We start from the raw sequence: 26,844 nt of genomic DNA on the forward strand, positions 1-26,844 counted from the left end.
GTTTGTTAACTTAATAGTAGCACCTGAGCATCATAACATGATGTATGAACAGGCTTATGAGATACAATTTTGACTTCCTGAATTATTTATAGATATTTGTTTGTATATTGCTAAACTTTTAATCAGTCCTGAGACATGCAAAGCAAATAATCTAAAACAGAAATGGAAATCAATCATCATTATTTTGCTCATCTACAGAACTAACCCAGAGTTGTCTAATAAATCATGCTTTAAACAAACTTAGGCTTAATACAATGTATGAATGTAAAGAACTATAATTCAAGTACAAAGGTGGCTTATCAAAATTAAGAAAAGCAAAAGAGTTTTTACAAAACAAAATAGATTTATCTGAGTCAAAGAAGAGAGATAGAACCAAAAAGTTTCAAATATTGATATACTTTATATATCACAGTAGATGGCAGCATCAAGCTGACCTTAGCACATCTAGAAAAAGCTAGGCAAGGTTAGATTCATTAATATTAGATGAAACAAGGAAACCCCAATACCTATAGGCTAGATAGGGAATTTGAAAAAAACATCCCAGAATGTGATAAAAGCAAGCCATTTTATAAAGTTTCTAAGAGTATTCTACACAAGTGGTCATGAGGTCACTAGAACATATCCTTGAGGAAGCCTTTAACTTACTATCTAAAAACCCACACATTTTTAATTGTTTGGGATTACAATAATGCTACAAGAGTCTGTTATATGCCTACGTAGTTTACTCTCTTTCTCTCTCTCTCTCTCTCTATCTCATATAATGTGCAGATGTTTCTGAACACAATGTCAGCTATTTGATTGTGCCATTCAGTATATGCTGTTCCTGCCTGCATGATACAGTTGCCCAAAATATATTGTATATATAATGAACTGGAATTCTGAAATGTTGTTCTGGATGTTGTCACAATTCACTATGTAATTGTAATGAGATCTAATTCTAATCATACTATCCACTTCAAGTACACAACGTAATACAGATGAAAACATTCCATGGTTCCCTTCAATTATAAGGGCATTTTGCAATAAAATCAGGAGATGTGTCATGCTTTACTTCCGTTGCACAAGAATTATTTACTGAAATCCTGCACTGTGAAACATCACAGTCAAACAGTTTATTCTTTTCTTTCAGTTGATTATACAGCTAAAAATGCAGCTAAAAATAATTGTAAGGTCAAGCAACACAGTTTTGATTTTAATCTATTTGTCAAATAACTTTCACTACTCAAGCTAACAATCAGACAAACTTCAAAAATACATTCCCAAAAAAGCAAATCATTTTAGATCCTCAAGCCTTTAAGAAGCTTAATAGTAAAACAACTATGTGCCTCCCTAAAGGAAAAAAAAACTCATTTGATAGCTATAAACAGCAGTTGTTGTACAATATTTATGAAGCTGGAGAAAGACGTACCAGAACAGCAACAAAAAAGTTAGTACATAAATATAAAGCAGCATTATAGTCTGCAGCACAGTATTCCCCAACTGAATACTAAAAAAAAAAAGAATAACCAGAAAGTTACACAAACACAAGAAACCACAAACATACTTTATATAGTTAACAAAAAGGTCAGCTATAATGATCACTACTTGCAGTGATCATATAAAACAGAAAATTGAACAGATAATTTTAAAGCAGATTTGGATTACAACTCTTATTTAAAAAAGCAACTTATTTTGATATAAATACTAATACCTATTAATATATTTCAGTTAACTCTATTTAAGACACCACCACAACCAGTTTCCTTCTCCTATGAATTATTGCACCATATGATAGTACCACCTTGTTGCTGATATTCATACAAGTTTGAATATTTATTTCATCTTTTTTTAAAAGACCATTAAAATCTATAATATGTCTAGAATGCTGGAACAAATATATATTAGCGCAAGCATTCAAAAATCAATTGTTGTTAGTCCCACTTGATGTTTGAAACATCTACTACACAAGAACCAAACATCAGTAAGGTACATGGTAACTAATAACTATTTCACAGGGTAATTTTAGTATATTCAAACCCCATCAGTGATTATTTGCATAAGCGAGATAATCTCTATTATACAGTCCATAATTATCCACTCACAGTGCTACATTATATCTCAAGATTTGAAGCAAGAAGTAAGGACTATCTACATTCAGAACACTTGGTCTTTCAAAATTCAATATGCTTAGCCTGCAAATTCAGTTGCCGGGAAAAAAAAGTCAGTCCATTAATTGCAGCCAACATTATCACATAATAACTATGAATTGCTCTGTACCTATAATGCAACCTTCTTTCCTACTTATCCTTTTCCATTCCATATCTCTTTCCAACTGCAATAGGGTCGTTTTAATATAAGGCATTTACTCAAAGTTGTTGCTAGAACATTTGCAAGCTATCAAATATGAAAAATATGAACACTAAAGGCAAAATCATATTTATATTCTCTTAATTATAGACATAAATAGTGATCCATGTTTTCTAAAATATTATACTGAAATGTTAGGATTACAGAGAAAGAAGTCATCAAAATTTATGATTAAAAAAAAATCCCAACTACAGTTTACAGAGTCTTTAAAAATAAAAGTAGCAATATCTACCTTTGTTCAAATGCCCAATTAGTGCAGTAATAACTGATGGAGAAAATGAAAAGAAAAACCCCTAGAAGAACTTACCAAAGCAAACAAAGCCTTTTTCTATACAGTAATTTTTTTCATTCATGCTAAAAATCTCCCAGTGACTAACTCTTGGGCTGGTAAAATACTTTAACTGCACTAAGGACAGTGTTTACTCTTATTGCATACTGCTACACTGCAATGTAACACTTGGATTGCAAGCAAATGCAAAATATACTGTATTCTGAATTCTAAAGCAAATTAATCTTACATTTAAAGTTTGTTCACATGACAATCCAAACTGCAACAGAGACTTCACACAGATATCACTCACAAATTCTTTCTATTTATAGCTGTCCTAATATTGTAAACTTCTCCTTTATATAAATAAAAGGAAAAGCAACGTTGTTTAAAACACCACAGAAATAATTCCTGTTCCTAAATCCTGCCTTCCAATTAATTCGTATGCACTGCTTTATACCCTTTTCTCGTAGTCTAGAATAATTAGAGAGCTTTTTAATAGTCACATTACCGGAGAGCTGACAGGTCATCCCCCATTATAATGGCACAATACACCTGAATTGCCCTGCCACATCATGCTATATTCAAAGCGCAATTCTAAGACGTAATCTCTTGCAGGCTTAGGGATCCTAGGAATCCTCCCCCGCTATCTCTCCATGGCAACAGTAGCTACAGTAAAGACAGTCCACCTCTTACGCAAGCAAAGGGAATATGAAACATTGCCAAGAAAGAGGCCACAAATGCCAGCAGTCAAAACATCACTCTTACTCCTCCCTGTTTCATTGTTGTCTTAAAGAAACAGCAATTTGATTTTGATTTTCTTCCTATTAGAAAGGCCTGTGCATGTTGATCTGCATTGGGGTAGCTGGAAGGAGGGGGGGGGAACATTGCCCCAGAGAATGGCAAATTAGGACTCTAAGTACTTCCCCCCCCCCACTTGAAAAAAAACTATCTTCTCAAACATTTCCAGAAAGGCTTTGCCTTCTGCTCCTTAATTGCCAGGGTGTCAAGCACAGTATTTGTCATCTTTCAGTGCGAGTAACAGTCTAAGCCAAAGACTACAACGATATCCTATCTTTGAAAAGTTTCTCAAACTAAAAGCTTCCTTTGTTTTCTTGGAACATCATCTAACAAAGAATATGTCACTGGATTGCTTTTACAGATATTTTAATAAAGTGAAACTAGAGTCAGAGGTTTATTTTAAACAATTACTTTAAAAAATATATAGAATGATAAGAGTCAGAAGAAAACCTCATTCATCTTTGGGTAGGACCCTGAAATATCAGATCAGCTTCAATATCAAGATTAACCCAGGATTCAGCAACCTTCTTTCATAGAGCCAGTGGTCATTCTCTCCTACTTACAAGTGTTGTTTTTTTTCCCATTAAGCAGGCATGGAAACAGAATTGTAACAGAAGTTTTAAAATGATTATTAGGCAGACATAAATAAGCCTTTAATAAGCTTCCTAGGTCTCGGCTCTGGAAGGTCCTCACGCACATTATGAGAATTAATCATGCTTACCATAAACCTACCGAAATCAATGGGGCAAATTAATCATGACACTCTCTTGTCCATTTTCCAGGACAGTTACACATTGATGGAGGTATTAAAGCATTTTGGTGTAGTACAAGCTCTGTAAATAATGTTGTTAAACAGAGATGCCGCTCTATTGATCATCCCCAGAAGAACTCCCATATCATTGGACAATTGCAGCAAGAGAAGGGCAACTTTGCATGATGAATCCATACAATTTCAGAAAATCCCACAATTAGAAACATTTATAGAGGTTATATGACTTTAATGACTTGGTTTATGTTCAGAATAATTCCACAATTCATGCTTCAAAACAATCAGGATATTCAAGTTAAGATATTCAGTCAAGCTAAGAAATGTTAGTCTAGAAAAAGCAACAATGGCCACTCAATAATCTAATTTAGAAGCTATCGGGGGCATGGATAAACTGTCTCTGCACTAAAAGAAATACAAAGGTTCAAAGAGATTTCTATTTGTATAGAAATATTAATCTGAATAGATGGTTCTTTATGCTACAAAGTCTCATCATAGAAGAAAAATAATAGTATTGCAGGCTTTGCACTTGGGATGTCAGGAACCATCTGATTCCTCAGTAACACTGTCCAGCAAAAAATCCTCCAAAAAAGATGGTGGTAACTGACCCCTGCCACCACAGCCCCAATTTCCTTTCTTTATATCACTACCACCATCCTTGGTTATATTGGTCTGTACCCTACTTATTTTAGCATAATATTTTATGGCCTAAATCTATAAGCTTCCAGATCGAAGCATAATGACCAAAAAAAAGATGAAATGTACATTGAACCTATCTTTCACACTTCTGTTCCAACATCAGATGCCAATATATTAGTCACAAGATTTATGTTGTGACAAGATTTATGTCATGACATTATGGCTCACAGTTCATCACTTGGCCCCCTCCCCAATAAATGCTATGCTTTTCTTCACTGCTGTTCTATTGTGCATATTTTCCATGTTAAGAACCTGGATACTTATTGAAAGTCTTACCCATTTTTATTGCCCTACATCAAAATAGTACATCCAAAACTATCACAAACACTTACGATAAATCATTCTGACAGCACTAAGTGGAAAACTGGATATAGAATTCCTGTAATACTGAAATCAACTATACAATTAGATCACAGAAATATATTTCTATCTTCGTGTGAGTGGCCTTTGCACAACAAGCTAAACAATAATTTAATTCAGTAAGTTAAACCCATGAAAATGTAATTGGTGAATAATGTGATGTGCCAACCCAGCTATTCTATTATCTGCTTGCTGCTATCAAGTGAGAAAAAGGAAACAATAACTGACAAATATCAGCTTTTTCTTCATCAAGAGGAATGGACTTCACTACTGTATGTGTAAAAACAAGACACCAATCATTTTAAAGTCAACTTTTGATGATTTAAGCATAAATTGCAAGATATATCATTTTCCACAATGACATTTTTTTGAATGTCAAAAATTATCTTGCAAAAACAATGTATCTGAACCATGTACAAGAGTTAACAACCAAAGACACATCAAGAACTGTTGGGTCAAATTGTTTTAAGATGCTGCAGAAAAATGTATATAATCAATACACACATACACACACACACGTGTGTGTGTGTGTATCAATCACTACACTATAGTTCTTAGTTTTTGGAAGCCAAATATAAAATTGCATTAAAATATGTTAATGTTAACTGAACATTTTACATCATTTTGTATTTTGATTGTATTGGCAATTTGTATAAATCACTACTTAGCAATGCTATTAATTCAGAAAATTAGTTAATAATCTACCTTATAGTTTACAGCCCCAGTTTATCCACACTATACTGACCACAGGTAGGCCTCATCTTGCGACAACTGAGCCCCAAATTTCTGTTGCTCAGCCAGACAGTTGCTAAGTGAGTCGTGCCCCATTTTATGACCTTTATTGCCAAAGTTATGTGAATCACTGCAGTTCTTAAGATAGTAACGTGGTTGTTAAGTGAATCTGGCTTCCCCATTGACTCTGCTTGTCAGAAGGTCGCAAAAGGTGGTCACAGGATCCTGGGGACACTGCAATCGTCATAAATATGAACCTGTTGCCAAAAGTCTGAATTTTGATCCAGCGACCATCGGGTTGCTACAATGGTCATGTAAAAAATGGTGATAAGGACTTCCGGTTCCGGTTCGCGGCATCTCTAGTCGCACGGGGAGACTTGTCTCATCGGCTAGGTTCCCCTCCGCCGGCAGACCCTTATGCGGGTTCAAAGTTGCCCTGAAGGGCACGACTTCTGTCGAGGAGGCTCTGCTCGGCTGCTGAGGAGCGGCGGCTCCTTTAGCAGTCCGAGCTATCTCTGAGGGCTGATGGAGAAGAAGATCGGCCAGTAAAATGGCCAATCACCCTGCTGCTTCAAACCGCAAGTCAAAGAACATCTAAGCTGTAAGAACCCCCGTGGTGAATCTGGGTGAGACCTTTCTTTGCTATTCTCTCTATTCTATTTTGTATTTGGTACCTGAAAGAGCCTTGTTGGAATTACTTCCCTGGCTTGAAAAGGCAGCTTCTACATTTTTTGGGAAGAAAAGCGTTCTATAAAAATAGAACAAAATTTTAAAGACTATATTTACTTTTATATTTTTGGGGGTACAGAAAAAAAATATTTTCCTTTCCTCTTTTTCTAATAACTGTACTATCATCCTATGCTGGAAGATTATTTCTTTTTTGCATTATACTTTAAAAGATAGAAAAGGAGAAATGGTGTTTGGAAAAGACCTTTTTTAACCTACTGAGGACATCTAGTGGTGAAAATTTAATATTGCAACTTCTGGTTACTTGATTTGAAGATAGCTGACCTTCAAAACACTTTTGAAGAGGAAAGATAAGCTGGGTAACTGTAGGAACTGTGGGGGTGGATATTGCCTAAATTATACCAAATATAGCCTCCACAAAAAAGAAAAGAGAGACTCTTTTTAATCACTATCAAAATGGAGAAACCTCAGTCACAATTAAACTGTACACTTATATTGGAAAAGATCTATGAGGCTACTGCAAAAATAACTGCTATAATGAAAAAGTTTACTACAGAACTAAGAGCCAGAAATTTCACTCCAAATGTTCAAATGGATGTCCAGGCTACATCTGACTATGGTACAAATCAAAATATATTAGAAGAGGAATCAACAGAGATAAAAGAGGAACTTATTCTATCTTACAAACCTTCCATCTGCAACTTTGAGGAACAGAAGAAACAAAGACTGAGATTTCAAACTACAAAGCAACGACGCTTCAAGGAGGAGAGAAATAGACCTCTAATGCAGAGGATGGGATTTCTATTATTTCAAAGGCTACTGCAAGCAACAAAGATAGATCCACTGGCTGAAAGGGAAGCGTCCCTATGGAAACCTGCTTGACACAGGAAAAAAGCCAGAATTAGACTGAAAAGAGAAATTTAAAATTGTGTAATGGATTAAAAAGCAATGTTGGATTTATGGTTTGTTTTATGATTTTAGAGTTAGAAGCAAGAAAAAATATAAACATATATACATGATGGTGATTTTTAGAATGGATATTTTAAATAGATTAAGAATACTTTTTGGAATAATAATTTTTTGACGAAAATTATGTATTGGAATTGAAAAAATGTTGATTTTTTTTACAGTGGGATGGTTTTAATAATTAATGGAATGTTTTAACTTAGATGATTTTTTTGCACAATAACATAGATGTGATAAGTAAGGTATGATAATCAACTGGATGAAATTTGAAATTTGTGTAATGAATTGAAGTGAATTAAGGTTTAACATTATTTTTTTAACTAAGTTAGCTATTGTGTAATGGAAGAAGAAATAAATGAGATTGGTGATAAAAGGAGGGATGAGAGAAATTAAGAACTAGAATACGTCTGGAAGGGATACCTGAATTGATAACTTGTTGATTTAAAGTTAAATTTGATTTTGGTAATTGTAAACTGATAAAGTTTTAAAACAGGTTTAGTAGTAATAGAAATTTAATTTAGAAATGGAATATTTTAAACGTATTATGTTATTTGAGGGAAATAGAGAGGAGACAGTGAATGTATTAAGTTGAGTTATTTATTTATGTTTTTACTTTTGAATGTCTGATTACCCAAACACCATGTGTGTCCTGAGTACTTTTCTTTAAAAATTAAAAAACCAATAAAATATTTTTTTTAAAAAAATGGTGATAAGTCACTTTTTTCAGTGCCATTGTAACTTTGAATGCTCATTAAACAAATTGTTATGAGTCGAGGACTACCTGTAATTCCACAATCTTACTGAAGAGTAGAAACTGGGTTTACTGGAAACCTAAGGGTTATAATTATTAGAAAGAGCATAGCAGGGTTCTGAAGAATAATAGACAGAAATGCATTTGATAAACTTTACATCCCACAGTAAAGACCAGCAAACAAGCAAAAGTAAAAATACATTTTTAAAGGGATTTGGGTCTCAAAAAAGGAAAAAAGAGTGACAAGACAAAACCTTGCCTAGGACACAATGCCTAACAGACGATCCTGGAGGTTAGCTCAGACCTCATTGTTCCAAGTAAACCTTGCTTCCAATAGATATTTGCACGATAGAGGCATTCACTTGCTGTGGTAGTTATGCAGTCTTGTGGCACCACAAAACTTCATCTATGTTTTGTACGTGAAATTTCTGCTTTAAAAACCTACTGTCTCAAAGATATTGTGTACAAGATTTGAGCTTTTCAAAGCACAGATCACTTAAGTTCCTAAGATGGGTCTTTTTAACATAGGAATGAACTGTCTGTTGAATCTTCTCAGTAAGCAACTTACAGCTGATTTCCAGTAGAACAAATGACCATCTGAATGTGTTTCCAGAGGAGCTCTGAGGGCTGAATTCTCCACTGGCTAGGCTTAGCAGGTTTCCAAAGTCTGAAGAAACTTGTCAGAAAGGAAAATTCTTCAGAATCAAACCTTTTGATCCTCTGGACAGCTGTGACTTGCAGAAAGGGCTCTGGAACTGAACTTAACTGGAAAGCAAGGCAAGCAAGCAAGTTCACTGTGGAAAACCCAGCCATTTTTAAATATTTTTAAAACAGATGCTTAAATGAGCCTTCTACTTCTTAGGCATATAATTTTGCATATTTACCTTACTGTTTTAAAGCGTTTTTCGGTTGCAGCCTGCTTTTTGTTTTGATAAACTATGTTATTGCAGAGCTCTGTGACTGAAAAAGGCGAGGAATGGGATTGTTGGAGTTGTGCAAAAATAAGGACGCTTGACACTAGTTTCTAAATCGACCTTTGAAACATAGGGATTTAAAGTTTGGGGAGGACTTTATTTTTTTTTTAATAAGCCCGCTTGACACAATAAAGAGCTCTGCAAGTATTGATTTTAAGAAATTTGTTGTATGAGAAGAAAAAGCTTCGATTACATACATATGTGGTCAGATTTTTTTAGGAGAAGACAAGCCGAGCTGGGAGAGGGTGAGCAAAGTTAAACATATCATCAACTTAAGAGTCACTTCATTCCCACAAGCACTCCAAGTTCAACCCCTCCTGAATTGTGTTAACCCTTATCTAATGCCAATTTAGTACTGAACTTTAGTTGACCAGTTTCCTGTGTATAGGCTTGAATAAATTTATACTACCTAATCTAATTCTTTGCACCTGACAGATCTATAATTCCTGAGTATTTGAATATTTGCTATTTAATCACAAGAGAGAATCAAAGAGCAGAACATTGCCCAATCTACTGATTTATCAGAATAAAGCTTATAACATGTATTTCTGTGACAATTTGTGAGTTCATAACAGGGCAACCAGACTGAAATGAGAAAGGAGTGGCTGAGGGAATAAGAAGTATTTTGGAAAAATATTCAAATAAAACTCTTTAAGCAACTCAGGCAATGGAAACAAAGACTGAACTAAAGATTGATTAGCTCTCAAAGGAACTTCATAAATAAATTCATCAACTTGCAGGAGACATTTAACAGTTAAAAAATAGAGTGGATTTCTTGGAATAGAGATGTAGGAGGGTGATCTAGCCAACATGGCCCTGTTGAAATTATGAGACAAAGAACTGACAGTTTCAAGCTGTCCCTGAGGCAGCTGGGGAAAACGTAAGAAAAAGGATGATTCAATATTTGGCCCAATTAATAGGCTAGGGGAGAAAAAAAATGAATTAGAAATAGACAAGGTATGGATAATTTCCCGCTGTGCCATAACCAGAAAAGTTCCTAGGGATTAAAAGTCCATTTTGTAAGGAGAAGAACAAAATAAGTTTTGGATTGCCACTTCAAATCCAAATTGAAGATTGACAATGTAGACATAATCATCTTGAAGGAAATTCCTGTTAGAATTTTGAGAAAAATAAAAGATTAGGCCTTCCTAACAAATATTTTAAAGAAGAGAAAGATTCCATTTTGTTGGGACAAACTTGAAAGAATGATTTTACCTATCAAGAACAAAGATTCAGATTGAACTTTATAGAAAAAAGCAAAAGATTTCCTGGTTAAACATAAATTAACCATGGAACAAATGCAAAAAAATGAATACTGATAATCAACTTGATCTGGATCAACCTGAAACAGCAGATATTTAAAAACAGGAGGAAACTGAGGGAACAATTGCACAAGACTTTGACACACTATTTAAAGATGGAGAATAAATATATAGTATGGAATAAAAATGGAGTGAATGCTTCATCAAAGCAAAAGAAGATATTTCACTATTAGAGGAAATTAAATGTTGATCTAATTTGTATGCAAAGTTGGAACTTTGTTATTGTATAAGCTGACTGCTGCAAAAAATCTTTATGTGCAAAAATGGAAAGATACACTAATCCCCACAATGGAAAAATGGATGGAAAAAGTGATAGAGTTAGCAGAGATTACAATAACTTTTTTAATCAGAGAAAAAAATATAACTAGTTTCATTTCTACCTGGAAACCTCTTCTAAACTTTGTGCTCAAGACAGAAGAAAATGAAAGCTTGAATTTGGGATTAGAAATTGCTGATTAGTTTGTTATAGAAATGGCTACTATTTACCAAGTGTGTAAAAGTCAAAAGTTGAGGTTGTAATTTTATTTTGCATTCTATTGCACTGAAAAAAGTTGGAAGTCAATGCTTTTTTTTCTTTTCCCCTTTATCCTACATTTCTCCTTCCTTTTTCTTTTTCTTTTCCCTATTTTTCTTTTCATTTTTATGTTATTTTATGATAATCTTAATAAAATAAAAAGTAACCAACATACAGTCAATATAATTATATTAAAGTGTCTAAAAATTTAACATTTCCTTATACTTTGATTTTGGTATAGTTGTAATCTGTTGAGCATATGTGGGAATCAGATCCACTGAACCTACTGAAATTTATTTCCAAACATAACAAGCATAGATGTTACTGTGTACTACATGTCTAAGAATAGCTGGTTTGACCAGCCAGGTACATTAAAAGTGAATGCACAATAATTTGAAGTAGGATTTATGCTGGTGAATGAGTAACATTCCACTTTACATCAACTTTTCCGTTGTAAAGTATTTTGTACTATTGCTCCTAGCAACTTGTAGGAATTTTGAACTTTGTAGAAATTTATAGACATTAACCACATATTATGAATTAAACTTTTATTCAAACAATTTACCTGTAGCAATTTACATTTTAATACAAGCAGCTATAGAACAATATGAAACCAACATGGTTTCAGCTTTTCTTCCTCCCCTTAATAGTTTTAAAAAATTAAATATGCTGTTTTCTATCTAAATGTGGAGATAGCATATTCAGTCCTTTTTCCAAACAATTCTTGAGATTCAAAGATAAAATATTTGGCACATGTGTAAAATAATTAAGCCTATCAATTTTCTTCTTTAATTATTTTTTGCATGCAAAAAGTAGGAAAAATAATTAGGACACTTCACATTTAGATATTTTATTTTTACCTGATTTTTTCTAAACCTTTTTCTGAATTAATTCCAATTCACTTTTGAGAAGAAATGTAGAAACAAATTCTTTCAACCTTAATTCTTGCATAATGAAACTCTTTAAACTACGAATAACGTATCATTGGCTCCTCTTTCCCAGGGATAAAGTTTACATGTTATTCTTCCACTAGTGAAGACCAAGAGCGAATGTAGATAGATTTCAAGCTCAGATTCAGTTATATGTCATAGTGAAAAGGGCAAGCCTTTTTTTCTATCCATGTTGCATATATGGAATGCAATCTAGCTATAATGTTCAAAGTGTCCCAAAAAATGTTTAAGGAATGTTGGCCTGAAAATTCTGCTGTGACTTTTTAACTGGATATTTTAACCGGGCAATGATAAAATTGCTCACATTTACTCCAAGCTAAAAGCTTGATGGTCAAAATCTGATTAGTTGATACAACACTGATGTAATACAACAGGGGTGTCAAACTGCCAACCCGCGGGCCGGATGTGTCACATGAAACCACACCCACCTCATTGCTGGCAATGGCAAAACTGTCCCGATACGTTGAGCAACATCACATGACGTCGCAGGTTTGACATGTCTGCAATACAATGTTAACTGGGAGATTTCTAACATGTGAATTTCAAGCACATGTTTCCTATTCTGTTAAATTTATTCCCCACTCACCTAGCTGGTTTAGGTTATTGGGATGGGATAAGGAACTGGATCTGGTAAGTAGTTAAGATCTCACTGCAGGAGGAACAAGTATGGACTACTTTTAAAGAGACACTGTATGCCTCCTCTTCAAGAAAGTTGCCTTAAGTCCACCAACTATCACTCTATTGTAAATGTTCCTTTTTTATGGCAGGTTGGTGGTATGGAATAGTTACCCAAATTTGCTTCCCATTCTTGAGGAAAGTCATAAAGTTGGTGAGCTGTCAATTACAGATGATCATGGAAAAAGGGGTTATCTGGATTCTCATCCAGCTGAGTATAGGATAGAAATAATTATGTGATCTGGTAGGGAAGGGAAGGGTCTGTGGAAACCTAAGGAGCAGCAAGCGGAGCATGGAATATCTTGGGTAATGGGGGAGGCCCGGGCCAGGCAGGCCTGGACTTGCACTAGGCCTCTAAAGATCTCCCCAACTCAAGGCACCCTGTGCACTCAGTTAATGGCTGCATTAAGTAGAGCAGGGGGCAGGCAGTATAAGCCAGGCCATTTCATTTAATGGCCAACACCACTTGTGACCGTGATAAACAGGCTCTATTACAGTCATATATCAAGGATTATCTGTATTATCATGCTTTAGTGATTTTGCTCCTTTGTAAAGTGGCAATGCTAGTCAGTGCCTATGATGAGAAAAAAAAGAGGTCTTAGGCACTGTAATGTGAAGTGGCCCAGGGCTCAGTCTTCTCTTCCAACCTGTAAAAGGTCATTCATAGACATTTAGTATGATATACAATAGATGTGTGGATGATACCCAATTCTGTATTTCCATCCAGAATAAAATGGGAGATGTGGCTGAGGTCATGATTTGGTATTTGGAGGCTTCCAAAATCTGGCTGAGGAGATTCTGAAAATCTCCAGGATAACGCTAAGAGTCAACATAAACAAAATTAGAACTTTTCTACTTTTGATTCTGGGTGGGTTATGATCTCTCTAAGCATAAATGATGAAAACCTGGAATAAAATTCCAAGTAAAATTCCCCAGCCTAGAAGGTCTTTGTCCACATTCAGATGATATGCCAGTTTTAATTATCATTTCAGTTTGCATAGCTATCCATTCAATAAGAAACACAATGTTAAATCTACTATTGATCTTCTTCCCTATCTAAGCAGTCTGACTGGCATGCTTTAATGATTCAGCATCAGAGAAACAAAACCACATTGTTACTGCATCTCTGGTGTCCATTATTACTAAGTTAGGTGAATCACTCAAAATAAATGATCAATATATTCTTTCTTATCCCCGTTTATACCACTGTGCTATTATTGAAACCTGACTGCTCTTATTACAGTATTAATTGTTCTTGCATTAATTCTGCTGGGTTTTTAAATAAGCAACATTGTAGATAATTTTTAATAAGCAAATTTGTAATTTTTAAACCAGAAAAAGATGTATTCATAGTATAAAGAAAAATGATTCATCTTTCTTTCATATTTTATCATTATCCAGCTACGATTTTTCAAAAAATTATTAAAACTCTTAAAATTCCAAAATAGGTAGTTAACTGCATATTTACTTACTACTACTACTACTACTACTACTACTACTAATAATAATAATAATAATAATAATGATGATGATGAACTTGAAAGGGACCTTGGAGGTCATCTAGTCCAACCCCCTGCTCAGGCAGGAAACCCTAAATTCAACATAAGTATATTTGGAACAAGCAACAGCTGTTCGTTTATATTCCACCTTTATTATTTTTATATATAACTCAAGACAGTGAACATATCTAATATTCCTAAATGGAGATTTACCATAGTGGTTAATTATGCCAGATTTAATACTATTAATTTGGAAAGAAATCATGTACAGTCTATGTTCATTTCAGTAGATAAAGTCAACTGCTCTCGTCTCTAAAAACTTGAAGTTTGAGATTAAACACTTTTTGAACAACCAAAAAACCACTTATTTTTTTTCTTAAGAAAAAAAATCAAATTTTATTCATAAAAGATCATTTCTGTTCTGTAGCTAAAGTATAACAATCCCAAATTATGGATTATGTTGGCCTACAATATTTGAAAGAACTTCATCCCCAGGTTTTCCTCTCTCTGAAAGAAACGAAACAGTGGTAAAAGGAAAAAAGGAAAATGAATACTCCACTTAATATCAGATGTGATCCCTGGTTTATTTTTCTCTGGGACAAGAGCCAGTTGGAAAGAAAAAATAGTTTTGAAATTCTTTAGGCAAGTAGGTAAATCTTTACATTAGATTCCAACTTTACATATAAACTAGACAGTCTAAAATTAAACAGGTAAGCCCATCCTAAAGCCAAATTGCTGAGATAGGCCAAACCATTGAAACCATAGCAATTTATTGTCCTATTACTATGGATTATTTTCAGTTTGTCAATCTTGAAGATATAAATAGGACTTATGAAAGGTAAAGGTTACAATACTTCTTTGCGCTTCTCTTATCTTTTGATTAAATTGAATAGAATCAAACTGGCATCCTGTTTAAGAGAAGGATCTGCCTTGTGGCTAGGGCTTATTTTCTTTTATTTAAAGGAGGCAATTATTAGACATTTGTTCTTGAGGACTAGAAAACAGTCGGAGTAACATAAGTTTTAAAGAGAGATCAAGTCTACATAAGAAATTATACACCAGTTAGTCTAAAGATTGTTCACAACAAAACAAAAATTGTAGAAGAATAATTATTTTTCTACAATAAACACATTTGTTTTATTAATCTCACATATTTTTTAAAACTACCACAAGCCTGTTGATAAGAATAAGGATGAAGTACTGAATTTGCAGAATTTGATTGTCAAGTCCTTCATCAGTCTTTTAAACAAACTTAGCAACTATAGATAGGAAGACAAGCACTATAATGGACCAGTTACTCATAAAAGAGATTAAGGAGAAAACAATAATTTTCATATCTGAGAGGTGTGCAAATGAAGTCCTCAGGGGATCACAGCTTGGCTAATTCGCTTGTATTTATCTATAAATGCTCTGAAGTTGAAAAAGAATAGTGAGGTGGCCAGATTTTCTGATGATACCCAAGCTGTTCACATAATAAAATCAACAACAGATTGCAAAGAGCTCCAAAAGGATCACCACAAACTGGGGAAATAGGCTTTATAATGGCAAATGCAGTAAAATGTAAGCAAGTATAATGTGACGCATATTGGCTCTAAAAACTCAGCTTTTACATTATACATTAATGAGTTGCAAGCTAACTGTGACTGATCAAGAAAGAAGCCTTACTCAATGAAAATATCAATACTTCCCTTTCCAATAATTAAAAAGAGATTGGGAAAAAAATCAATACTACCCAATTTGGTGTTGTCAGTGCAGTACCAGTTATACATCTTGCAGCCCTAGAAGTCCAAATAAAAACAAGGAGGAAAGTTGACCTGTATAAAAGTATCCGTAATGAATTCATAAATATTGGTCTATGGTAACCTACTAGACTTTTGTAAAGTCTCTATACAAAAGCATTCCTTTCCAAAAACAATCAGGTCAAAATTATATACATTTAAAAATATTTATTAAGCAACTTTTTAAAAAAGTAATCTGGGAATTCCTATTTCAATAATGGAGCAGACTTAAGCACTGAACCTAAAAGAAATAATATACTATCAGATGATTTCTCAGAAAGGGTGAAAACCTTCAGTTTACTAGAAATCTCAACCCCGCCTCAAACTGTTTTTGCTACAGTTGCCAAAGCTGTGTTTCCAAAGCCTACGGGAGAAAGACCGATTCGTTAGGGTACTGACTCAAGAGATACATTTGCAGAATTGTTTACCAGAAGCACAGGATTCAAATTAACAAGCAGGTACAAGTCCATGACTATATTCAACTGCCTATTTCTTAAAATGCATGGTGAGACTCCCAAAGGATTAGTGGTTAAGTGAAGACAGATAAGGAAGAAAAAGGAAGAAAATGGCAGAAACATTTTTTTTAGAAGGCTAACCCAAAAAATTAAAAAGGGAAAAACACAGAATTCCATTAGAATTGCAAGCACAAATTAAAATAAAGTTCAGATGGCCTTATCTTCCCATAAGCCCAAATTTAGCACAACTCAGCCACCAATTTACAATATACACAGTACACAATCTAATAGCTTCAAAATTACATTTCTAACCTAACCGAATTAGAGGCAAAAACTATTTTGAGTTGTTAAAATGCTGGGAGATAAACATGGTTTATCTGTTGGCCAATGAACAGCTAATTGTATAGAACTTTCAACAAAGATAAAAAGAACGATAAATCAGGAAGAATTTCACATAGTAAATTTATTTCACAGCTGAGAATGTAAGGAAAATCCAATGCGATCATAAACATAGACTACCTTCTCATCCTAGAGATTATTAGCATCCATTTCCGACTATAATATGAATCTTTTTTTTTTGATATCCAAGAAAAATGGACCAACCCAATACCAAAGAACACCTAATCTAAAGTTCTAAAAACAATGCTGTCCTTTAAATATTTCATAGAAATTAATATTTAACATCTCTAAAAAGGTAGAAGCTTAAGGAGAAATGAAAAAAAAACCCATGTCCTTGTGTTCCTATAGTTAACCTACCTCTAAGGAACTGACTGTTATCAAATTGCTCACAGTTAACACTTGTTGGGTACAGTAACATAATGTACATTATGCTATTCTGCCTTTACATTTGGAATCACTTTATTTCAAGAATATTTTTGTCTTCTTAGTTGCAGATGTTTAGCTTCAGTTTGTGTTGTTTTCTGTGCTCCTTTTAAGCCTTTCAACCAATTCTTACTTATATAATGTTCAAACAAACATGCACTAATATTTAATCAATTTACTACACTAGATTCCTCATTAATTGCAGCTTTGGTGTTTTTATTTCCTTCCTTTTTCCCCTTTAAAGGTTATGTTTGCAGACATACTCCAAGAAAATATTAGTAAAGTAGACATGGCAGGTCTCTGACCTTACAATTTTTTTCTTGCTTTCTCTAACTTTTTAAAGTGGGTTTGGGATGGTGTTGGTATTGTACGCATTATAATTTACTGGTCAGCAAGTTACATTACTTCAAAACTTAAAATTTATTCTCAGAAAGCATTTTTGCAATTTTCACGGAAAGTATTACTCATTCTTCTTCACTACTAACAAAGCTTTGAGTACTCTGAGACATGAACCCAAGTTGTCTGTAAGTCAGCAGTCATAGAAATTGAAGTGATAAAATAAATAACTAAAACAATGCTGTTAAAATTTTGTGAATACATTTTAATTGTTTTCATAGTTTGGATGATTACTAAAATATTGAATGTTTAATGCTACCATTTCAACACCAGTATTTCTACTGGAAAATGAAAAAAGTCTCTCAGCCAAATTATATGCTGCCCTGACTTAAATATTATGGTATACAGAGCAATACAGAAACTTTAAGTGTAGTTTTTTTTTCAAGTTAGGCTGTCTACTTATACAAATAATAAATATAACAGGAGGATAAGAGACAGATTGATAAATAAAACTGCTCTAATATAGCTCTCGTGGCACAGAAGTTTTTTTTTAAATACAACAAATGTGTTGCACCATCTGGAAAATTCACATATTTATTATAGCTTAAATTTGTATAACCTAGAGCATCTGTTAAGTAGATCAGAGCTGGGCAGGAAACAGATCAGGCCAAACTGGTATATTTGGGAGATTTTTGAATGATATTGGCAAGGTTTACTGACTCTCCATTTTTAACACTGACAACAAAACAACTTTTTTCACTTTATCAATTGAGAAAATAAAGGTATCCAGGAATGGATTTTATATAACCCTCGATTTCAATTCCTGAGCTCAAAATAAATTCCTGGGCTTAAATCTTTGATTTATTCTTTTTAGGATAACAGGACATTATTTTTTTTTCCATAGTGTTTTTAAAATTTCTTTTTAGTCTCACCCTCAGTCTTGGAGTAGACTTCGTAGAAGAACTATGTTAATCTACTGTATAGTGGGGGAGGGGGAATCAGGAGTCCGATAACACTTTTTGTGGCAAATATATTTCATTTAATAGCATACTCTTTTGTGAGCTTAAAAAACTTGTGCCTTTAAAAAATGTGTTACTCAGGAAAAGTTATATAAGACTCCTTATGATGTATAATCTTGGTTCTCACCAGTGATCTTTCACCCAAATTCTAGCCAGGCTGAACTTTACTCAACTGCAAAGTCAAGATAAGGTCAGCCATGGACCACCACCTGCTGAGACTAATATTCCTTTCCAAAAGCTAAATCACTGATTTGTTATTTGTCCACGTTCCCTTTGTATTTGAAAAGGCAATCTCTAAATATAAAGAAAAGTATGATTCTTTTTGAGTATAGCCTTCATTTGTTGTTCAATAATCACATGAAGTATTGAAGTTTAAATATCTAGCCCCAGGACAGAATCTAGTACAGGAACATCATGATTAGCAACATTAATTGAGATGCTCAGTTAAAGGTTCTTCTAAGACGTCATTATTCCCAGAAATATGAGGACAACATTATCTAGCCCAGTGATGGCGAACCTATAACACAAATGTCACAGGCGACAAGTCATGCCATTTTTTGTTGACATGTGGGGCCTGAGGCCTCCAAAAATCATGCAAGCATTCTCATGCAATTTTCAGAAACTCTGTGGGCCCTGTGAGAGGAGGGCTACTATCTCAGGCAACTTCCAGAAGTCCAGACAGGAGGTCCAGACAACCTTCTTTTGTCCTTGGCAAGGGGTGGGTGGGGAGAAGGGGGAGTGACACACCAATAGAATTAAGGTAAACATGTTCTGAATTTTTGACATGCCAAACCCTAAAAGATCCTAGGCTTGCGTTCTCAGTAATGTGCATAATTATGGAGCTCTGGAAAATAGTGACATACTAGTAAGGATGAATAAAATAGTTGCTGAGTCAACCTCTAGCTCATAATATGATATGAATAGAACTTTTTAGATCACAGGATTTTGACTTCTGTTTTACCTAGCATCTATGAGAATACTATTTTTCACACATGAATATGCAGAGATCCTATTCTACAGCCCTTCTATCATTTCTTTTATTCATATTATGATGAGACCTGAGCTTAGATTGAAAACAGTCATGCACGTGTCAATTTCTGAAATAAAAATATTGATCTTAATGGGACAAAATATTTCTTTCCTGCAAGCTTTCTTCCAGATTTTGCAAATCAGCCTAGTTCTGATCCATTAGAAGCACAGATGGGATTGTGTCAAGATGTTCTGCATTATGTTCATTCCAAAACTGAAATATGTTTATACTGGAATCAAATTGTTAGAAAAGCCTTTTTGGTTTCAGCGTCAAATAGCATATCTGGCGTCAGATAGCGTATCTTTAAAACTCTTGCAAGCAAAACCTCAAGGATATTTCTTTTTGTCTCTGCAACACTGATGAACATTTTGGTCAAATAATGGTGACCATTTAAAGCCTCAGTGGCCAACAGATAAGTCATGGTTAATATGTAATCCTGAATAAAATCTTATGACATGCAGTGAGACATCACTCAAGACATAATATTTAATCTAGACACAAAATTTAATGACAACAGAACATCCTTTTATTTTCATTCAAGGGGCAAACTTTCATAATTCTCAAACTGTAACTTGCAACTCCCAGGAATATTGTGAACAATTTACAAGAGGTTTGCAATTTTCTTTTTAAATTTTCCTCTGTCAAGCTTGGACTTTGAATTTTTGTATGCCTACCAATTTGTTCCTCTTTTTTTGGCAGAGGCATGAGGGTTCTTTGAACTCAAAAAGAAAAAATTGATTTGATGTTCATACACAGTTTTTGAAATGAAAATGTTTATAATCACTTATCTATTTCTTTTACAAATTGTTTTAATGTTGTATCCATTAAAATCTATCATTACCTCATCATTACCACAGTAAGGTTTTGTGACTTGCTTTGATTACACCACTTCCGGTATATACTTTATGGAGTAGGGTTTTTAATGGCATTAATACGGACAACATTCTAATTCTGCAAGTTGTAGCAGCTGATATCTTTTTGGAAAATTCATTTCATGTTAGTGATGCATTGACACTGTTCACCAATAGTGGGTTTTAGTTTCTCTTGGAAATATTTGTCTTCTCCACCATCTTTGCAGGCATGGCACATAATAAGAAATACATATTCTATGGAGCATCTGTAGAAATCTACATATTTGCAATTATAAGTTTGTTAATATTTATTTTAAAAACTGTAAACAAAAATATTAAAGCTTAAAATTTCATAATACAAGTGGGCTCATTTATCTCTTGCTCAATCCTAACCCGAATGAAATCCTTTGTCTTATTCCTGAGAGGTGGCAGAATTAATTTATCTTTTCAGAGGGGTTGCAGTTTTGCTAACTTTGAGAACCCCTGGCTTAGATTAAAACTGCTTCACATTTCTTCATACGGTTTTGACACAGATAGGGTTTCTATCCCAGCAAATCAATACTTTTTTAACAAAATGAATGGAGACTTTCAATCTATACATATGTCTAGAGCAGTGGTTCTCAACCTTTTTAATGCCGCGACCCCCCAACCGGTCGTAAGTCGAGGACTACTCAACCGGTTGTAAGTCGAGGATTACTCAACTGGTGCAGCACCATTTGCAGAATAGGACTTTTGGCGGGCTCAGCAGGGCAGAGACAGCCTGGACAATTCCTATTGGCTTTTGAAAGCCAATAGAATTAGACTCTATTCAAGAGAGTCTATTCTATTGACTTTCAAAAGCCAATAGAATAAAAGGGAGTAGCACAGCTAAGGAAAAGGGGGGGAAATGACGGACTGTGTTGTTTGGCGACCCCCGTGAAATGGTCGTTCGACCCCAAATGAGGTCCCGACCCACAGGTTGAGAACCACTGGTCTAGAGAAAAAACACCAATATATTGTTGAAATATATTTTTTCTTTTTCTTTTTTGTCTGCCAGTGAGATTTGGCTGATTATTTCAGTTGTCTTGCATAGGTATAGTTATGTAACTGAGTTGTTGACTAATGAAAATTTGCAGAACCAACATGTGTGACTTTATTTGCCATCAAGCAAGAACTTTTTGGACAGGATATTTTATCACTAGCAGCAGGCAAAAAAGGAACCAGAGTCTTTGAAGTCCTCACCTTACAATGACAATTGGGACCAGAATTTCTATTACTGTGTCCAGGTTTACAATCTTTTTTTTTTTTGCCACAGTTGTTAAGTAAATCACTGAAGTTGTTAAGTGAATCATGTGTTTATTAAGCAAATAAGGCTTCCCCTTTGACTTTGCTTTTTTAGAAGCTATCTGGGAAATGGCGATCACATGACCCTGGGATGCTGTAACCATCATAAATAAATGCCAGTTGCCAATGTGCCCAAATTTTAATCATGTGACCTTGGAGATATTATGACAATGTAAGTGTGAGGACCAGTTGTAGGTCACTTTTTTCAGCGTCACTATGACTTTGAATGGTCACTAAATGAATGGTGGTAAATCAAGCTCTACTTGTAGGAATCTAGGATTACAGGAAACATAATAGTAACTTTACCTAGTAAACTACCATGAGCTCTACCATGAGAGAAGGCATAAAGCTATCTATGTATAATTTTATTTGGCAAAAGATTTAACCATTTCTCTCGATTCTTAATAGCTGTTAAGCATACATTGTTGTATTAGAACAGTGGTCCCCAACCTTTCCAGCTTTAAGGACTGGCGGGGGAGAGAGAGAGGTAATGGTTCAGCATGTGCGCACAGCTTCATTTGCATGAGCAGTGGGCACACATGCCCACTGCTCACACAAATGGAGCTGCGCACATGTGCGCTCACCCACTGCTTCTGCAGCTCGGTTCCAAATGGGCAGCAACCTGGTAATGGGCCAGGTAATGGATTAAGACCCCTGTATTAGAATAAGACAAATCTTTTCTTAAAAATTATGAATGCCAAAGTGAAAATGGATTCTAAACTAACATCAGAGAGACTGAGTCCTCCATGAATGGTCAGCAAAAAGCTTCATTATCAAATGCACATACAGTGGAAGTCATACAGGATAATGAGGGTAAGGATGAGGATTCAAGTTTGCATACTTTCTATAGTTAGATTTCCTTAGCTCAGCCAAGTATCCTAATTCTAAGAAGCATTAAATCAAAAGATGATCGTAAAACTCAGAGGGCTAACAGAAATTGGACAGAACCACCCAAACATTTTGCAGTATTTTACAAAAGTGTAAGTGGAAAATCTGAGAAGAGATTAATAGTATTAATGGAAAAATTATCTCCTTCACTTGAACCAAACCTTCAAATTCATAAATAATTTACATGTATCACATTCTTTATCAAAGCATTTTAAGAGCATTATGAGTGCATGTTTTACAGGTGGAATATATTTAGCATCAGGAGAAAAACCTCAATTAAAAAGCTGAATGTAATAAAATAATGTATTTTAATGAATGAGAAATAAAAACCAGTATAACAGTATTGTCATTTAATTGCTTACTGAATTAACTAGAGAGGACACGAGTAAAGTAGTACATAGAAAGACACCTTCCAAATGTATAGTTTTCATTCAACTCTTTTTGTCTTAATTAAATCAATTAATTTACTCACTAATCTTACCAACGAAATATGCTTGTGTGATAAGCAGTGAAGGAAAAGTACTTAGCAATGCATTTATATTTTTTTAATCTATTTTCACAAAGAGAGGAACAAATCAGGGGAAAAAATTTTTTACATAATGTGCAACCCAGAAACTACAGTGTATTTATTTGGACAAGCCACGACATAAAATAATCACAAATCCTGATTTACAGATTGGGTGTATGTTTATATGTATATTTATGAATGCATTGCTTGTACTTTCCACCCATTCCTCCGTTTAGTGACTACCACAGTTAGCAAACATTCGCAAATATGATGGTAATAAAAAAAAAAACATTTTCCAACCAATCTGTGCATTCATGACCAAGTTTCATCTATCTGACAACAATGTAGACCAAAGAATAACATTGGACTAACTATATGTAGAACTTTATCTGAATGACATGACAGCAACAAGAGGCCTTTGCATTGTTTCTCTATGTCCATGTATTCATTTAGCGACCATTTACTTCAAGAGCTAGTCTTTGGAATGTAACTGAGCCACTAAACGAGAAGTGGGTGTAATTCATGTAAATTACACAAAGCATTTAAAATTAGAATGGTTTTTGAAGAAAACAGTAACCAAAACCAATTTCAAATGTAATAGGTGCCACAAAAAAAGCTTTAAGTCAGGTTGCATTCAGTACATATAGGAGATCATAGCATATATGAATTTAACGTTCTAGTAACCTTTAAAATTAGATGAACAGATCACTAAACAGACCAGAGTGCATGTGTCCAAGATAGAAAAAGGATACTGAAATGTTCATTTTAACATTGCCTCTTTATTTTTGTCTTAAAATTAATTTATAGAAATATTAACATTCCTACATACATGTTTCTTTCTTACCTCTCAAATTTCTAGGATTTATTTGTTTTGTTCGAGGCATTCTCATCCAATCATAGGTAGTTTTGCAGAAATGGAGAATAGATCAAAAGAAGATCCATATATATGCCAATGGGGTCAATTAATCCACATACTGGGGGGGAAAAGATTAGATTAAATAATGTCAGAAGCAATGGTCTAAACATATAATATCAATTTAATGAACTGATTACATTATAACAATATGGACAACAGTAATCACATGAGACCCGGCTAAACTTTATATGCAAAGTAATTATTACTTCATACTTGTAAATTTTACAGAATATGGCACAGAAAATAGTCTAGAAGCAAACATCCCATTAGTTTGTAGCACAGATAATCTTTAAAAATGTACTTAGAACTAAAAGTTTAACTAGCTCATTCCTTAATTATTTACACTCAACGTAATTTTTTCCTACAATCACCTCAAGCAAAAATCACAACTTAAAAAGCAATACATAAATTATGACTTACTGAAGTCAATCATATGGAACACTCTAAAACCGTATCGACAATTATTAAAAACAGAACTATTTTAAAGTTTCAACCCACTTCTAATGGAAGTATCTCAACAGGACAATTCACTTTCATGCCAGCCTGAGTAGAGTTTTGCTTTACCTATCACTATGTTAGCTCACCAAAATATGGGACCAGAATAATAGGTTCTAATATTAAGATTGTGACAAAATTGCTGGATCAGATCAAATTTATTAAATCTTACAGTTTTTAAGGAACTGTAAAATTCTTCATGAAGGATATGCCTCCCCAAATAGTTTAAAACTCCACTGCAGAAATATTTATTATGTACATATAATAAATAATCCAATATGGTATTTCAAATCTGTTCTGCTAATATTTCCCCAGATCTCCGAACTCAAAAGGCCTTTAAGCTAAAGTACTAATAACTCATTTAGGATTTCCATCAAACACAAATTATGCCCCCTGCAGAAACACAAAATGTCCTTTGGATTGCTCAAGAGAAAAACAATTCTAATTCACCTTTCTTAGACTACTCATTTTATCAGCACAACAGAATGATTAAATTGTGAGAGAATTTAATGTATAGCCATCTTTCTCCCCTGAAATAATTGTTGGGAATCATATAATGCAGAGAAAGGGGAGAGGTTCACAAATGAATATTTGTAGTATTGAAGGGAAGGGATTATTTTCTTTGACCTCAATATGAGAAGAACTTATTTCTCCCTTTGTTTCAGAACTCTTGTTTTTTTTTAATATTATTACTCTTCCGGGTCTTGCTAGATAAACAAGAATGTGAAAAATACTATGTGAGACATGGATAGTTCTTTAATTGGCTATCAAGGTTCTTATCAAACTTATGCTGCCAACATCTTAGACAAAACAGTATTTAAAGATTTCAGCCTTTCCCTCACAATTCATCCCGAATGCTGGAGTACTGGTTGGTCAGCTATTAGGGAAAATGAATCCTTTAACCTAGCGATTCAAGAATTTTTAGACTCAATATATAAAAAGCATATTACATAATATTTATTCTTTTAGAGTAGTACTTCCGCTGACCACCAGCAGGATTTCCCTTCTCTTTTTAGAATAGTTAAGGACATAAAAGGCGCTTGGGTGACAATTCTTTCAAATAGGAAAACATCACGTATCTCTTATGTGAGTAACTGAGCAAAGGGAAAGGACTGTGTGTGGGGGGGAGGGAACCATTCGAATTAACAAAACTACATTACAGAAAAATGGAAATGAAACGAGGCGCAGTGACGGCGGGTAGCCCTGTGAGAAGTACTGTTGCAAAGGGGAAAAACATGAATGAATAAAGAGGGAGGAGCTTGGGAAAACCCCTGTGCAACGCAGAACTGAACAAAGCACAGCACACATGCCAGGAGGTGGAGGAGAACGAGTGCAAGCCAGGACCGACCCGAGGGAGGGAGAACTCACCGGGATGCCTGGTTACCACAGCCACAGCCCAGACGCGAAAACCTACCTTGCTGAAGCTGCAGACGCCACAGTATAAAAACGCATGCAGCCGAAAAGGACAGGAGGAAACAGGAGCAAACACGCAAATGCAAGCCAAACCAAAACCGCGCCAGCCAAAGCCTACAACGCGAGCCATGCAGGCTTCTCTTTGGCCCTTGCATTGGCGGCTCAAGCCCGACTCTCCTTGCCCCGAAGCTTTCATGATTAAAGGAGACTTCGTGGGGGGAGGGGGGGTTGTGTTTTCCCCCAGCTCTGAAGGCAGAGGCTCCGTGGGGCTAAAAGAAGCGGCCGGCGGGGAAGCTAGCAGACGGGGGGGAGGGGTATACGCGCTTAGCTCTCTCCTTCCGCCACCCTTCCTGGATCCCCCCCGCAACCCTGCTCAGTAGGCAGCCAGTGCTGCTGCTGCCGCCGCCGCCGCTTCTGATGGCGGCGCCGGCGTGAAGAGCAGCAGCCACCGCGGCGGCAGCCGAGCAGCTCGGCGACCCCAGCACGGCGGCGGCGACGTCTGGGATCCTCCTTTACTTGACAGCCTCCTCCACAAACATGACCCGGCGCTAAAAAAAAAACCCCTCCCCACAATCCTCTTCCTCACTAAGGCCTCCCCTCTCTGCCATACGCATCCCTCCGCCGGCTCCGCACAGACATATAAACACGGCAGCGCCCCCCACCCCTCCAGCGCCTCCTCCTCCTCCTCGGTTCAACTCTC

At 35.1% G+C, this 26,844-nt stretch overlaps 1 protein-coding gene across 9 annotated transcripts in view; it reads right to left on the bottom strand.

Moving 5' to 3' along the window:
• The window catches only part of HIVEP1 (HIVEP zinc finger 1), an 84,513-nt gene that overhangs the window by 53,643 nt on the left and 4,026 nt on the right, over nucleotides 1–26,844 (bottom strand). For 7 of the 9 annotated variants that reach the window (XM_039349450.1, XM_039349442.1, XM_039349389.1 and 4 more), the window contains one exon: nucleotides 24,165–24,294. In XM_039349450.1, coding sequence (XP_039205384.1) covers nucleotides 24,165–24,210 — 46 coding nt within the window. In that variant the 5' untranslated portion in view covers nucleotides 24,211–24,294. Of the gene's footprint in view, nucleotides 1–3,125; nucleotides 3,491–24,164; nucleotides 24,295–26,145; nucleotides 26,688–26,844 lie in introns of those variants that run through there. The other 2 variants (XM_039349432.1, XM_039349458.1) reach the window with 2 other exon arrangements.

This window comes from Crotalus tigris, unplaced genomic scaffold (genome assembly GCF_016545835.1).
Source record: "Crotalus tigris isolate CLP2741 ecotype Arizona unplaced genomic scaffold, ASM1654583v1 scf7180000017564.2150845, whole genome shotgun sequence".
Lineage (NCBI taxonomy): Eukaryota > Metazoa > Chordata > Lepidosauria > Squamata > Viperidae > Crotalus > Crotalus tigris.